The sequence below is a fragment of the Heteronotia binoei genome, chromosome 8 (assembly GCF_032191835.1).
Source record: "Heteronotia binoei isolate CCM8104 ecotype False Entrance Well chromosome 8, APGP_CSIRO_Hbin_v1, whole genome shotgun sequence".
Lineage (NCBI taxonomy): Eukaryota > Metazoa > Chordata > Lepidosauria > Squamata > Gekkonidae > Heteronotia > Heteronotia binoei.
Genome location: NC_083230.1, coordinates 126,322,462 through 126,338,850, shown reverse-complemented (window position 1 = coordinate 126,338,850; position 16,389 = coordinate 126,322,462). Strand labels below are relative to the sequence as shown.

The window sequence follows — 16,389 nt, the reverse complement described above, 5'->3', positions numbered from 1 at the left end:
AAGGTGTGTGGTCCCTTTAAATGTGATGGCCAGAACTCCCTTTGTTGTTCAGTTGTGCTTGTACAACCTTGCTCCTGGCTCCACCCTAATGTTTCCTGGCAACACCCCCAAAGTCTCTTGGCCTCACCCCCAAAGTCCCCAGATATTTCTTGAACTCGACCTGGCAACTCTAGTGCCAATAGAGAATTTTGATTTATTCTACTTTATTAAAAACCTTTCTGTGCCACCTTTCTGCCAAAATAAGGTCCCAAGCAGCCAACAGCAAAACAATAAAATATTTCAACATTACATAAGAACATAAGAGAAGCCATGTTGGATCAGGCCAGTGGCCCATCCAGTCCAACACTCTGTGCCACATAAGAACAGAAGAGAAGCCATGTTGGATCAGGCCAGTGGCCCATCCAGTCCAACACTCTGTGCCACATAAGAACAGAAGAGAAGCCATGTTGGATCAGGCCAATGGCCCATCCAGTCCAACACTCTGTGCCACATAAGAACAGAAGAGAAGCCATGTTGGATCAGGCCAATGACACATCCAGTCCAACACTCTGTGTCACATAAGAACAGAAGAGAAGCCATGTTGGATCAGGCCAACAGCACATCCAGTCCAACACTCTGTGTCACATAAGAGAAGCCATGTTGGATCAGGCCAGTGGCCCATCCAGTCCAACACTCTGTGCCACATAAGAACAGAAGAGAAGCCATGTTGGATCAGGCCAACAGCACATCCAGTCCAACACTCTGTGTCACATAAGAGAAGCCATGTTGGATCAGGCCAGTGGCCCATCCAGTCCAACACTCTGTGCCACATAAGAACAGAAGAGAAGCCATGTTGGATCAGGCCAATGACACATCCAGTCCAACACTCTGTGTCACATAAGAACATAAGAGAAGCCATGTTGGATCAGGCCAATGGCCCATCCAGTCCAACACTCTGTGCCACATAAGAACAGAAGAGAAGCCATGTTGGATCAGGCCAATGACACATCCAGCCCAACACTCTGTGTCACATAAGAACATAAGAGAAGCCATGTTGGATCAGGCTAATGGCCCATCCAGCCCAGCACTCTGTGCCACATAACAACATAAGACGAGCCATGTTGGATCAGGCTAATGGCCCATCCAGCCCAACATATATGTGTGAGTGTGTATACATACATACACACACACATACATATATATACACACACACACTGTGGCTAATAGCCACTGATGGACCTCTGTTCCATATTTTTTATAATCCCGGCTATGCTTGTAGCCGCCACCACTTCCTGTGGCAGTGAATTCCATATTTCATGATGGCCATTCTAATTCAAGAAGCCTTTGAAGGTAGATGCTGAGCTGACATGATCTAGTACACCTTCCCATGATGTCATGGGTTTGCGGCATATGCAAATAAGGTGTGCTAATGAGCTCCGGCACCTCTTTTCCTACACAACGAACCCTGGCTAGAAGCTTTTGCGTGCATGCGCATATATCTGAAGAAGTGTGCCTGCACATAAAAGCTTTTACCCAGAATTAAACTTTGCTGGTCTTAAAGTTGCCCCTAGACTGAAACTTGGTCCCATTAAAACATCAAGCCGTTCCAACAGCATTTCAAATAGAAGTGCAGATAAAACGTTTATAGTGGCAAGATGGATTCTTCGCTTCCAGCCTCTGTCCTTTGAGTCTCACGTCCCAGATTTCTGTCATCCGCCCATGCCTTGTATTGCTGTCCCTGCGATCGGAGCAGCCAGTTTGGTGTAGTGCGGACTCTTACCTGGGAGAAACAGGTTTGATTCCCCACTTCTCCGCACGCAGCTGCTGGAGTGACCTTGGCTCAGTCACAGTTCTCGCTCAAGAGCAGTTCTGTCAGAGCTCTCTCAGCCCCACCTGCCTCCCAGGGTGTCTGTTGCGGAGAGGGAAAAGGAAAGCCGTTCTGAGACTCCGATTCAGAGAGAACATATGAATATATGAAGCTGCCTTATACTGAATCAGGTCCTGGGTCCATCAAAGTCAGTCTTGTCTACTCAGATTGGCAGCGGCTCTCCAGGGTCTCAAGCTGAGGTTTTTCATGCCTACTTGCCTGGACCCTTTTGAGTTGGAGATGCCGGGGATTGAACCTGGGACCTTCTGCTTCCTAAGCAGATGTTCTACCACTGAGCCATCATCCCTCCCTTGACCAGCAGTGGCTCTCCAGGGTCTCCAGCTGAGGTTTTTCATGCCTACTTGCCTGGACCCTTTTGAGTTGGAGATGCCGGGGATTGAACCTGGGACCTTCTGCTTCCTAAGCAGATGTTCTACCACTGAGCCATCATCCCTCCCTTGACCAGCAGTGGCTCTCCAGGGTCTCCAGCTGAGGTTTTTCATGCCTACTTGCCTGGACCCTTTTGAGTTGGAGATGCCGGGGATTGAACCTGGGACCTTCTGCTTCCTAAGCAGATGTTCTACCACTGAGCCATCATCCCTCGCTTGACCAGCAGTGGCTCTCCAGGGTCTCCAGCTGAGGTTTTTCATGCCTACTTGCCTGGACCCTTTTAAGTTGGAGATGCCGGGGATCGAACCTGGGACCTTCTGCTTACCAAGCAGATGCTCTGCCACTGAGCCACCCTCTCTCCCTGACCAGCAGTGGCTCTCCAGGGTCTCCAGCTGAGGTTTTTCATGCCTACTTGCCTGGACCCTTTTAAGTTGGAGATGCCGGGGATTGAACCTGGGACCTTCTGCTTACCGAGCAGAGGCTCTACCACTGAGCTATAGCCCGCTTCATGGCTCTCCAGGGTCTCAAGCGGGGGTTTTTCACGCCTATTTGCCTGGACCCTTTTGAGTTGGAGATGCCGGGGATGGAACCTGGGACCTTCTGCTTCCTAAGCAGATGTTCTACCACTGAGCCACCGTCCCTCCCTTGACCAGCAGTGGCTCTCCAGGGTCTCCAGCTAAGGTTTTTCATGCCTACTTGCCTGGACCCTTTTGAGTTGGAGATGCCGGGGATTGAACCTGGGACCTTCTGCTTACCAAGCAGATGCTCTGCCACTGAGCCAGCATCCCTCCCTTGACCAGCAGTGGCTCTCCAGGGTCTCAAGCTGAGGTTTTTCACACCTGCTTGCCTGGACTCTTTTTAGTTGGAGATGCCGGGGATTGAACCCGGGACCTTCTGCTTACCAAGCAGATGCTCTGCCACTGAACCACTGTCCCTCCCCTGACCGGCAGTGGCTCTCCAGGGTCTCAAGCTGAGATTTTTCATACCTATTTGCCTGGACCCTTTTGAGTTGGAGATGCCGGGGATTGAACCTGAGACCTTCTGCTTACCAAGCAGATGCTCTACCACTGAGCCCCTGTCCCTCCCCTGACCAGCAGTGGCTCTCCAGGGTCTCAAGCTGATGTTTTTCACACCAATTTGCCTGGACCCTTTTCAGTTGGAGATGCCGGGGATTGAACCTGGGACCTTCTGCTTACCAAGCAGGTGCTCTACCCCTGAGCCACAGTATCAATCTACGGTCTTCTTGTTCTTCTTCTCTGAACTCCCCTCCTCTTTGAATTTCATCGCTTCGGCCTCCTCCTTTCGGCAGGCCCCGGAGCCAGCAGCAACCCCTGTTCCGACTCCTACCACGGGCCCAGCGCCAACTCCGAGGCGGAGGTCCGGTCCATCGTGGAGTTCGTCAAGAACCACGGGAACGTCAAGGCCTTCATTAGCATCCACAGCTATTCCCAGCTGATGATGTACCCTTATGGGTACAAGTGCAGCAACCCCAAGGATTTTCAAGAGCTGGTAAGGCATGGTGGGGGGAGACAGGGCTGGATTAACAATTAGGTCACGTTGGCACTGGCCTGTGGGCCCCCTTGCCTTTAGGGGCCCCGGCCAGGCTCCCTCCCTTCCGTTCCCCACCCTGCTTGCAGCCCTCACATACAGCCAGCAACTGAACCGCTCTTTGCCCGACTTGCCTGGTTGCAGCTACTTCCGGCGGTGTCACCAAGTTTGCCTTTCCCTGCCTCTCCCTCACAGCTTAGTCAAAGGGGCTTTTGGGAAAGTGCTTGCAGGCTGCAGCGAGGGCCATGGGCGGCAGGGTGGGCGCTCCAACTCTGAGATAACTCTGGAGGACGGTAAGCAGTGGGGTGCCGCAGGGCTCAGTACTGGGTCCCATGCTCTTTAACTTGTTCCTTAATGATTTGGAGTTGGGAGTGAGCAGTGAAGTGGCCAAGTTTGCAGATGACGTTAAATTGTTCAGGGCTGGTGAGAACCAGAGAGGATTGTGAGGCACTCCCAAGGGACCTGTTGAGGCTGGGTGAGTGGGCGTCAACGTGGCAGATGCGGTTCAATGTGGCCAAGGGCAAAGTAATGCACCTTGGGGCCAAGAATCCCAGCTGCAAATACAAGTTGATGGGGTGTGAACGACTTTGACCTTTTAATTTGTATCTAGGACTTTTTGGGTACAAAAAGCCCAGCAGGGACTCGTTTGCATATTAGGCCACGCCCTCTGACATCACAAGAAGTGCTGTCACCTGTTCAGTAGCTTACTTTCTGCATACTGAAACGGAACAGCACAGTGCCATTGGCTGCATTTCATGGACGTGTCCCCTCCCGCAACCCAACGGCAGACCTTGTTTCTCTCTCCCCAAACGCGGCCGGAGAAGGAGCCTGCACACTTAACCACTATACCCAACTGACTCTCCTTGTGCAGTCTCATAGCTTTTCACGGTTTTGTAGATCCCACCATTCTTGGTGGCAGATGTGTGTGCTGCAGTCCCTTAATCGGGTTCCTCTTTTCTTCTAGGATGAAGTCGTGAAAGCAGCTACCGGCGCCTTGACGTCCCTCTACGGCACCAAATACAAAGTTGGGCCAATTTGTTCCGTGATCTGTAAGTACTTTGGCATTGGATACATGGACAGTTGTCATGACCGAAGCTGACCAGAATGGCAAAAAAGGGAGAGAGATTGCCAGCCTCTGGGAGCATTTCAAACACATGGACTCCCAATATGGCTGCCTCTTTTTAAAACGTTCCCTGCCATCCCATGGAATGTTAAAAGGATTTCAAAGAATCCTGTCGAATCCTCCTCTAAAAGACTTAAAAGAGTTCAGTGTTGCCAGGGAACAAACTAGTTGGCCCCTGTGTGAGACAGGAGGCTGGACTAGATGGACCCTCCCTGGTCTGATCCAGCAGGGCTCTTCTTATGAAGGCCTCAGCCTCTGTGCCCTGTTGTTGGCCCTTTAGAGGAACTGGTTGGCCACTGTGTGAGGCAGGAGGCTGGACTTGATGGACCCTCACTGGTCTGATCCAGCAGGGCTCTTCTGAGGTTCTTATGAAGGCCTCGGCCTCTGTGCCGTGTAGTTGGTCCTCCAGAGGAACTGGTTGGCCTCTGTGTGAGACAGGAGGCTGGACTAGATGGACCCTCCCTGGTCTGATCCAGCAGGGCTCTCTGATGTTCTTATGAAGACCTCAGCTTCTGTGCCCTGTTGTTGGCCCTCCAGAGGAACTGGTTGGCCACTGTGTGAGACAGGAGGCTGGACTTGATGGACCCTCCCTGGTCTGATCCAGCAGAGCTCTTCTTATGAAGGCCACAGCCTCTGTGCCCTGTTGTTGGCCCTTTAGAGGAACTGGTTGGCCACTGTGTGAGGCAGGAGGCTGGACTTGATGGACCCTCACTGGTCTGATCCAGCAGGGCTCTTCTTACCTTTTCATTTTCTTATGGTAGCATTACTAAGTAAGTGGTCATTGAGAAACCCAGTTTTCTATTCAGAAAGACGAGATGTTTATTAGAAAAGGAAACAATTGCTATCTTTTTAAAAACAGAAATGACATAGAAGAAGAAGACATTGGGTTTATATCCCGCCCTCCACTCCGAATCTCAGAGTCTCAGAGCGGCTCACAATCTCCTTTATCCTCCTCCCCAACAACAGACACTCTGTGAGGTGGGTGGGGCTGAGAGGACTCTCACAGCAGCTGCCCTTTCAAGGACAGCTCTACGAGAGCTCTGGCTGACTCAAGGCCATTCCAGCAGCTGCAAGCGGAGGAGTGGGGAATCAAACCCGGTTCTCCCAGATAAGAGAGCTCTAGCTGACCCAAGGCCATTCCAACAGCTGCAAGTGGAGGAGTGGGGAATCAAACCCGGTTCTCCCAGATAAGGGAGCCATGGCTGACCCAAGGCCATTCCAGCAGGTGCAAGTGGAGGAGTGGGGAATCAACCCCGGTTTTCCCAGATAAGAGAGCTCTGGCTGACCCAAGACCATTCCAGCAGCTACAAGTGGAGGAGTGGGGAATCAAACCCAGTTCTCCCAGATAAGAAAGCTCTGGCTGACCCAAGGCCATTCCAGCTGCTGCAAGTGGAGGAGTGGGGAATCAAACCCAGTTCTCCCAGATAAGAGAGCTCTGGATGACCCAAGGCCATTCCAGCAGCTGTGAGTGGAGGAGTGGGGAATCAAACCCGGTTCTCCCAGATAAGAGAGCTCTGGCTGACCCAAGGCCATTCCAGCAGGTGCAAGTGGAGGAGTGGGGAATCAAACCTGGTTCTCCCGAATAAGAGAGCTCTGGCTGACCCAAGGCCATTCCAGCAGCTGCAAGTGGAGGAGTGGGGAATCAAACCCGTTTCTCCCAGATAAGAGAGCTATGGCTGACCCAAGGCCATTCCAGCAGCTGCAAGTGGAGGAGTGGAGAATCAAACCCGGTTCTCCCAGATAAGAGAGCTATGGCTGACCCAAGGCCATTCCAGCAGCTGCAAGTGGAGAAGTGAGGAATCAAACCCGGTTCTCCCAGATTAGAGTCCACACACTTCACCACTCCGCCAAACTGGCTCTCTTCCAATCTCCTTTACCTTACTTTGCTATGTAAGGCTGTCCCAGATGGGATTTGGAGTTCAGTCACCTCTTTGCCGTCGTCGTTTTCCTTTTCAGACCAAGCCAGCGGGGGCAGCATCGACTGGTCTTATGACTACGGCATCAAGTACTCCTTTGCCTTCGAGCTGCGAGACACGGGGCGGCACGGTTTCCTCTTGCCAGCCAATCAGATCGTCCCCACAGCGGAAGAGACTTGGCTGGCCCTGAAGACCACCATGGCATACTTGCGGGACCAGCCCTACTGAGAGGAGGAGGAGGAAGACGGGGGGCAGGCAGGGGAGGAAGGGATCGTGGCCAACGAAACAAAGCCCTTGAGGCCGCCGGGTGACTTTGGGTTCAGTCACACTCTCTCCGTCTCACCTACCTCACAAGGTTGTTGTGAGGCTAAAACGGGGGTGTGGGGAGAATGACGTAAGCCATTTTGGTGACAAAAGGCCGTGTAGAAATGAATGGATGAATTAATTAAAAAAATCGATGAAATGCTGGACAGCAACGTTTGGCATCTGGTCTGTCTTCTCTTTGGAAGCAAATGGACTACAAAATATACTAGGCCACAAACCCGTCTTCAAGAGCTTACAGTAGCCCATGTAAGGCAAATGCAATTTTCGCTGTATCAACAGAAGTCTAGCGTCCAGATCACATGAAGTGATGGTATCGCTATACTCTGCTCTGGTAACACCAGGGGTGGAATTCTAGCAGGAGCTCCTTTGCATATTAGGCCACACACCCCTGTTGTAGCCAATCCTCCAAGAGCTTACAAGGTTCTTTTTTGTAAGCTCTTAGAAGATTGGCTACATCAGGAGTGTGTGGCCAAATATGCAAAGGGGCTCCTGCTAGAATTCCATCCCTGGGTAAGACCTCACCTGGCGTATTGTGTTCAGTTTCGGACACCACATTTTAAGAAGGATCTAGACAAGCTGCAACGGGTCCAGAGGAGGGCGACGAAGATGGTGAGGGGTCTGGAGACCAAGCCCTATGAGGAAACGTTGAAGGAGCTGGGGATGTTTAGGCTGGAGAGGAGGCAGCTGAGAGGTGAGAGGATCACCATCTTCAAGTCCTTGAAGGGCTGTCCTATAGAGGATGGGGTGGAATTGTTCTCTGTGGCCCCAGAAGGTAGGACCAGAACCAGCGGGTTGAAATTAAATCAAAAGAGTTTCTGGCTCAACATTAGGAAGAACTTCCTGACCGTTAGAGTGATTCCTCAGTGGAACAGGCTTCCTCAGGAGGTGGTGGGCTCTCCTTCCTTGGAGATGGCCATCTGCCAGCAATGAGGATCCTGTGACTTTAGGGGGAGGTATTTGTGAGTTTCTTGCATTGTGCAGGGGGTTGGACTAGATGACCCTGGAGGTCCCTTCCAACTCTATGATTCTATGATCCTACATACCACTCGGTCTGAAGTTGGCAGACCTCTAAAAGAATAATCTGGTCCTCCTTAAGGGCGTCTTTAAATCAAGGACGCTCCGCATTGATTTCTGTGGGGATGGGAGAGTCGACCCAGCGGATTAAATCATGACGAGAGGCGCTAGCTGGAGTTCCTGTAGGAGGTTTATCCGCTGCCGCGGACCGAGGAGAGTACGGAATTTTCAAATCAAAAACTGGAGATTGTGTTATGCTGGCAAAAACTCTTCTGGGTCAAATTCCTTTGGAGTTTAGCAAACCTTTCTGCCGCAGAAATAATGAAGGAAGGGTTGGACTGTCAAAAGTTAATAACAGTTTATATACTTGAAAATCAGACTTTTCCCTGCAGCTGCTATGGCCGGACCTGCCTGTCTCGCATTGGTCTTGTCAGCCACCAGTGAGCCTGCAGCAAACGTGGACTATTGCACCCTTCTTAAATCTTCGTTCGCGAAGCCAAGCCGAGAGAGAGAGAGAGAGAGATACTTGAAAAGAGCTACTCGTAGGGTTGGGCAAGTCCAATTCAAGAAATATCTGGGGTCTTGAGGTGGAGCCAGGAGACTTTGGGGGTGGAGCCAGGAGCAAGGGTGTGACAAGCAACATTGAACTCTCAAGGGAGTTCTGGCCATCACAGTTAAAGGGACCACGCACCTTTTAAATTTATTTATTTATTTATTTATTTATGATTTATATCCCGCCCTTCCCACAGAAGTGGCTCAGGGCGGCTCACAACAGATAATAAGACATAAAATTAGATTAGCGTTTAAATATATAAGCAGTTAAAACAATCAAAACATTTAAAACCTTAAAACATCAAACCTTATAACAACATAAATAGCAAGAGTCTGATAAAGCTACATTAGTCCCGGTATCAGTTAGGTGTAAGCTAACCGGAAGAGGGTTGTCTTACAGGCCCTGCGGAACTGAGTAAGGTCCCGCAGGGCCCTCACCTCCTCCGGTAGCTGGTTCCACCATATAGGGGCCATAACAGAGAAGGCCCTGTCCCTAGTAGACTTAAGGCGGGCTTCTTTTGGCCCAGGGATAGCGAGAAGGTTTTGGGTTCCCGACCTCAGTACTCTCTGGGGAACATGTGGGGAGAGACGGTCCTTCAGGTAGGCAGGTCCCAGGCCATAAATGCCTTCCCTCCACTTGGAAATAATGGAGGATAGGGGCACCTTCTTTGGGGGCTCACAGAATTGGGCCCCCTGGTCCTATCTTTTTGAAACTTGGAGGGCGTTTTGAAGTGAGGCCTCTACCTCAACGTTTGGTGCCTCTACCCCCCCCCCCACACCCGAGCCCCAGAAATCTGCAGATCAGTTTTCCATTATAACCTATGAGAATCGGTCTCCATAGGGAATAATAAAGTGCCCAGCAGACATTTCCATCTCCCCCCCCTCCCTGGCTTTCTGATGACCCTGAAGCAGGGGGAGGGCCTCCAAACCAGAGGATCCTTGCCCTTACCTGGGAATTGGGTAAATAAGGGAATAAACACAGAAATAGGTTGAAACCTGGAGAGAACCGTGTCAATAAACCACTTACAGTAATTCAATGCTCTTCCATATATGCAATGCCAATGCAGATGTTATTTATAACAGCAAATTAAAAAAAATGAAATGATAATAATACATACTCAAACACGACCCCTTTGGCCAAGAGTCCACAAGATGAAATATTTCTTCTTTTCTTGGTACAGCAGTACCAACCGGCGTAGACAATTCTCTCAGCGAGAAGGAAGATGAACGAACGTCTTCAGCGTTAAAGCGACACGTTTCCTAGGTACAATAAGACGTGTTTCGCTCGAACCTTCGTCTAATAATATAATAATAATAATAAATTTTATTTGTATCCCGCCCTCCCCGCCTCGGCAGGCTCAGGGCGGCTAACAACATTTCTCAATAACATACAGTATAATAAAACCTTTAAATTTAACAATATAAAACATTATTTAACAACATTAAAAACCAGTCTATACAATTAAATAGTCTAGTCTGACAGTGCTGATGATGTTTGACGCTAGTTCTGCCAGTTTATATACAGCGGTCTAGATCTTTAAGCCGCATTGGCGGATCCTTATTTAACAGCCTTCTTCAGCAGTCTGAGTAAGCAAGTTTAAAAAGGGTGGTCTTGCAGGCCCTGCGGAACTGGTCAAGGTTCCGCAGGGCCCGCACCTCCTCAGGGAGTTGGTTCCATAGGGCAGGGGCCGCCGTTGAAAAGGCCCGTGCTCTGATATTTTGATGTTTAATCTCTTTCGGCCCAGGGATAGCCATTAGATTTTTCCCGGCTGACCTCAGTGCTCTCTGGGGTTCGTATGGGGAAAGACGGTCTGACAAATAACCACTGTTCTAGAACCAGTGCTCCGTTTATGGCATGTAAGCAATTGTCCATTTCATTCCGTGGGCACAATTCTCCTAATAGCGACAGAAGCCACACCTTGCAAGCGATTACATCTTGGAGCCAACACTTCGAACACTGCAACCGCAAAAAGTCACTAGTCAGTTTCCTTTTTGCACAACGGTTCCTCTCTACCTGGGGGTTGGCAACCCTAGTCGCCAGTGAGTCCTGATCCAGCTGGGCAGCCCTGTTGGTCTGAAGCAATAGAACAAAGCCAGAGTCCAGTAGTACCTTTGTAGTGTATCGGCAGCGCGTCAGGCCTTGCGCGACGGCGACCAGGTGCCTGGACGCCCAGCGCAAGGCACGACGAGCCCCGCCCATCACCAGCAGCGGCGGGAAGTTCAACAGGCCACTATTGGCCTGACCTGTCCAGTAGGCTGAACCGGGGTTTTGTATATAAGCGGGGCCCGGCCCGCGTGTTCTCTCTCTTGCAACGTGCTCTGAATAAAAAATGTTGCCCGACTCGCGTCTCCTGTCTGAGTACGTTACACTGGCGACGAAGGTGGGATCCTAGCCTCATCGGCTACTACGGAGATCGAGGGCAACCACCGGCCACCACCGCCGCCATGGCCACCCAGAGCGGGACCACCGGCTACATCGAGACATTCGACCCCGCCAATCCCGAGGGCTGGGAGTCCTACGCGGAGCGGGTCGAGTTCTACCTCAGGGCCAACAAGATCACCGACGCCGGCACGAAGAGGGACGTTCTCCTAAGCGTCTGCGGGCCAGCCACGTTCGAGATCGCCAAGGGTCTCTCGGCTCCCGTCCGCCTCACGGAGAAGTCCTACGAGGAGATCATCAGACTCCTCACTGGCCATTTCTTGCCACAGCCTTCGCGGGTGGCCCGTCGGTTCCTGTTTCACAGAAGGGACCAGGCAGTGGGGGAATCGGCCGCCGACTACCTGGCGGCTCTACGCAAGATCGCCGGGAACTGCAACTTCCCCCAGTTGGAGGAGACCCTGGCCGATCGCTTCACGTGGGGTCTCCGCGACGAGAGGCTCCAACAGAAGCTCTTCGCCAAGGAAGAGCTCACCCTACAGAGCGCCTTCAGCGAGGCTGTGGCGTTCGAGCGGACCTCGAAGACCTTCCCCAGGGGTCGGTCGGATGCCGTGCACCACGAGGACCTGGACCCGGATCGCCCAGAAGAGGGAGAAGCCCACCAGCTGCGCCGGCCACCAGTCGGCCCGCCCAACCGAGCTTCGCAGCGCCCCCGAGCGGCCGAACGACCCCCATCGGCGGAAAGGCCGCCTGCCCCCAAGTGCGCCAGTTGCGGGGGCCCCCACGACCGGCGGGACTGCCAATACAGGACCTGGGACTGCCGGAGCTGCGGAAAGACCGGGCACACCGTGAGGGCCTGCCGGGCCAGAACGGGCCGTCGAAGGCCAGCCACACACCAAGAGTCGGCGGACTACCACTCCACCGCATCCACCTCCCTACAGGTACTGAACTTGCCCCCATGCGTCCCCAACAAAATCAAAATGGCGGTCCGCATCGAGGGCGCTCCATGCAAAATGGAGGTGGACTCGGGTTCCTCCATTTCGATTATATCGGAGGAGACCCTGAGAGACCTGTGCCCCGGGAGGTGGTTTCAGACAAGACCAGCAGACTTTGTTCTAAGAGACTTCCAGAAGAACCCGGTCCAGACCACGGGGTGGGCCCGGGTGCATGTAGAGCGGGGGTCCTTCAAGGGGCGGTTGGACATTTTGGTGGTCAAGCGCCAGCTAACCACCCTGCTGGGGCTGGCATGGTTTAAACCCCTGGGTATACGGTTGGAGGGGGTGGGGCAAATCCTATCCACCAGCGGGGTCGGGGACGTATGCCAAGAGTTCCCCGATGTGTTCGATGGGTCCCTGGGCAGTTACAAGGGGGCGGCCATCTTCCTACCGCTGGACCCCACAGTCCGACCTATTAGGCTCAAGGCCAGGCGGGTGCCGTTCGCGCTCAAGCCTAAGATTGAGGCAGAACTGGACCGATTAACGGCCCAGGGGGTACTGGAGCCAGTAGATTACGCCACGTGGGAGACCCCAATAGTCACACCGGTTAAGCCCAACGGAGAGGTGCGCATATGCGCCGACTACAAATGCACCATAAACAGGGCACTTCAAGACAATCCGTACCCAGTCCCGGTAGTAAGCCACGTCCTGGCGGCCCTTGCCGGGTCTAAAATCTTCGGGAAGCTGGACCTGGCACAGGCCTATCAACAGCTCCCGGTAGACGAAAAAACGGCAGAGGCCCAAACCATAGTTACGCACAGGGGGGCTTTCAGGGTGCGGAGGCTACAGTTCGGGGTGAGCGTGGCTCCGGGGATTTTCCAAAGCATAATGGATGCTCTCCTTAAAGGAATCCCCGGAGTCCAACCGTTTTTTGACGATGTTCTAATCGCCGCCCCGGACCCAGAGGAATTCAACAACCGCCTCCGAGAAGTACTCCGCCGGTTCCATTCAGCAGGGCTCAAGGTCAAGCGGGAAAAGTGCTTACTGGGCGTCCCGCGAGTGGAGTTCCTGGGGTTCGCTGTAGACGCAGCAGGGATCCACCCAACGGAGGAGAAAACACGAGCCATTGTGCAAGCCCCGGCCCCAAAATGCAAGGCCGAACTCCAAAGCTTCTTGGGCCTATTAAATTTTTACCACACGTTCCTCCCACACAAGGCAGCCCTGGCGGAACCCCTACACAGGCTGCTAGACAAAAATGCCCCTTGGGTATGGGGCAAACGCCAAGCCGCCGCGTTTCAGGCGGTGAAGGACACGCTGGTCTCCAATGCGGTGCTCCACCACTTTGACGAGAACCTTCCGGTCATACTGGCTTGCGACGCATCGCCATATGGGGTGGGCGCCGTCCTCGGGCACCAACTCCCGGACGGGAGGGAGGTGCCAGTAGCATATTACTCTCGCACCCTCACGCAGGCCGAGCGAAATTACGCACAGATCGATAAGGAGGCGCTGGCCATAGTAGCGGGAGTCCACAAGTTCAATGATTATCTTTATGGGCGTAGGTTTACGATCGCCACCGACCACAAACCGCTCTTGGGTCTCCTAGCGCCGGACCGCCAGATCCCCCAAATTCTGTCCCAGAGGGTACTGAGGTGGAACCAGTTCCTGAACTCCTACATGTACACTCTGGTCCACCGGGCGGGCAAATCCATGGGCCACGCAGACGCCCTCAGTAGGTTGCCGCTACCCGAGGAGGGTCCAGACCCCGCCCCCGCGCACCATATCATGCTAGTGGAAAGCCTCCCGGAGCAACCCCTACACGCGGCGGAGGTCGCCAAGGCCACTCAGAAACACAAGATACTGGCACGGGTGCTCGACTGGGTGGTGAGGGAGTGGCCGGAGGGGAACATGGGGGAGGAATTCAAACCCTACAAGACCAGGAGGGAGGAACTGACAGCCCACAAAGGGTGCCTCTTATGGGGAAGCAGGGTGGTGGTGCCGCCCCCGTTACAAAAGCGGGTACTAGAGTCCTTACATGAGACCCACCCCGGCATAGTCCGCATGAAGGCCCTAGCCAGAAGCTACGTATGGTGGCCGGGGATGGACGGGGAAATCGAGAGCTGGGTGCGGGGGTGCCAGGCCTGCCAAGAGTCGAGGCCCGATCCGCCTAGCGCGCCCGCCACACGTTGGGAACCCTCCAGGAAGCCGTGGTCGAGGCTTCACCTCGATTTCGCCGGGCCCTTTCAGGGGCAAATCTTCCTGATCATCGTGGACGCCTACACTAAATGGTTGGAGGTTTTTCCCGTAGCATCCACATCCTCAGCCTCCGCCATCCGGGCCCTACGCAGGGCATTATGCACCCACGGCATCCCGGACACCATCGTCTCGGATAACGGGGCGGCGTTTACCTCGGGGGAATTCCAGGCGTTCCTCCAGAGGTACCTCATCAAACACATACGGTCCGCCCCGTTCCATCCGGCCACCAACGGCCAAGCCGAGCGCATGGTGCGCACTACAAAGGAGGCCTTAAGCCGGATAGTACAGGGAGATTGGGAACACCGGCTAGCGGCCTTCCTATTCGACAACCGGGTGATCCCCAACCCCGTCACCGGGGTGAGTCCCGCAGAACTCCTAATGGGGCGCAAGCTCATCACACGACTCGACAGGCTGCACCCAGACAGGGCTTCAGACATTCGCGGGGACCCCGAGGTCAGGGATGCAGCCCGGGGGTTCTTTGCGGGCGATCCGGTGTACACATGAAACTACGCCAGGGGCCCCGAGTGGGTGGTGGGACGAGTACTGAGGGTCACGGGTTCCCACCACTACGACATATCCACAGAGGGGGGCCAGGTAGTAAGGCGGCACATTGACCAAATACGCCGCCGCACAATACCGGAGGAACCAGTGGGGTTGGAAGAAGGGGAACCCAGGGAGGAGCCGCCCAGGGCTCAACCGGAGGACGCATCCCCTCCATCAAATATCCCGACACAGGAAGCGGCCGGGCCGGCAGCGACCGATAGACCGGCAGAACCGGACCAGCAGCTGCAGCCGACGCCACCGCCAACGGAACCACCGACAGCCGGAGCCCCCCCGGAAACCCTACGCCGGTCCACCAGGGAACGGCGACCTCCAGCTTATCTTCAAGACTATGTGCATTCACTAGGAGGGGAGGGGTGTAGTGTATCGGCAGCGCGTCAGGCCTTGCGCGACGGCGACCAGGTGCCTGGACACCCAGCGCAAGGCACGACGAGCCCCGCCCATCACCAGCAGCGGCGGGAAGTTCAACAGGCCACTATTGGCCTGACCTGTCCAGTAGGCTGAACCGGGGTTTTGTATATAAGCGGGGCCCGGCCTGCGTGTTCTCTCTCTTGCAACGTGCTCTGAATAAAGAATGTTGCCCGACTCGCGTCTCCTGTCTGAGTACGTTACAACCTTTGCGTCCAACCAAGTTTTATCTACCATGCAAGCTTTTGTGTGCTCGCATGAAAGCTAACACACCAAAGCTTATTCATGGGTGTCAAACTCATTCATGATGAGAACCAGATCCAGGGGTTTTTTTTTTTTTTTGAGCAGGAACACACAGGAACGCAGTTCCAGCTGGCTTGGTGCCAGGGGGTGTGGCCTAATATGCAAATGAGCTCCTGCTGGGCTTTTTCTACAAAAAAGCCCTATACCAGGGGTGGCCAACGGTAGCTCTCCAGATGTTTTTTGCCTACAACTCCCATCAGCCCCAGCCATTGGCCATGCTGGCTGGGGCTGATGGGAGTTGTAGGCAAAAAAACATCTGGAGAGCTACCGTTGGCCACCCCTGATATAGAGGATGGTGTGGAATAGTTTTCTGCGACCCCAGAAGGTAGGACCAGAACCAACGGGTTGAAATTAAATCAAAAGAGTTTCCGGCTCAACATTAGGAAGAACTTCCTGACCGTTAGAGCGGTTCCTCAGTGGAACAGGCTTCTTCCTCGGGAACGCAGTTCCGGCTGGCTTGGCGCCAGGGGGTGTGGCCTAATATGCAAATGAGCTCCTGCTGGGCTTTTTCTACAAAAAAGCCCTATACCAGGGGTGGCGAACGGTAGCTCTCCAGATGTTTTTTGCCTACAACTCCCATCAGCCCCAGCCATTGTAGGGAGTTGTAGGCAAAAAAACATGTGGAGAGCTACCCTTGGCCACCCCTGCCCTATACTAAACAATGGTGCTGTCAGGGGGTGTGGCTTAATATGAAAATGAGCTCCTGCTGGGCTTTTTCTACAAAAAAGGCCCTGGCCAGATCTAACATAAATGAGACCTTGTCTGGCTGGGCCGTGTGTGTCATAAAATGTAATGCCAGGAAGGAGAGATATAAACTTTATAAAGGGACACAGACAGGC

General features: G+C 53.5%; 2 protein-coding genes across 2 annotated transcripts in view; both read left to right on the top strand.

Annotated features, from left to right (window-relative positions):
• The window catches only part of LOC132576660 (carboxypeptidase A2-like), a 30,004-nt gene extending 22,705 nt beyond the window's left edge, over nucleotides 1-7,299 (top strand). Inside the window, exons 9-11 of the mRNA XM_060246029.1 lie at nucleotides 3,546-3,745; nucleotides 4,749-4,833; nucleotides 6,864-7,299. Coding sequence (XP_060102012.1) covers nucleotides 3,546-3,745; nucleotides 4,749-4,833; nucleotides 6,864-7,051 — 473 coding nt within the window. The 3' untranslated portion in view covers nucleotides 7,052-7,299. The remainder of the gene's footprint in view (nucleotides 1-3,545; nucleotides 3,746-4,748; nucleotides 4,834-6,863) is intronic.
• Nucleotides 7,300-11,696: 4,397 nt separating this feature from the next.
• Nucleotides 11,697-16,389, top strand: part of LOC132575776 (carboxypeptidase A1-like) — a 34,029-nt gene continuing 29,336 nt past the window's right edge. Inside the window, exons 1-4 of the mRNA XM_060244467.1 lie at nucleotides 11,697-11,938; nucleotides 13,585-13,754; nucleotides 14,331-14,448; nucleotides 14,794-15,241. Coding sequence (XP_060100450.1) covers nucleotides 11,697-11,938; nucleotides 13,585-13,754; nucleotides 14,331-14,448; nucleotides 14,794-15,241 — 978 coding nt within the window. The remainder of the gene's footprint in view (nucleotides 11,939-13,584; nucleotides 13,755-14,330; nucleotides 14,449-14,793; nucleotides 15,242-16,389) is intronic.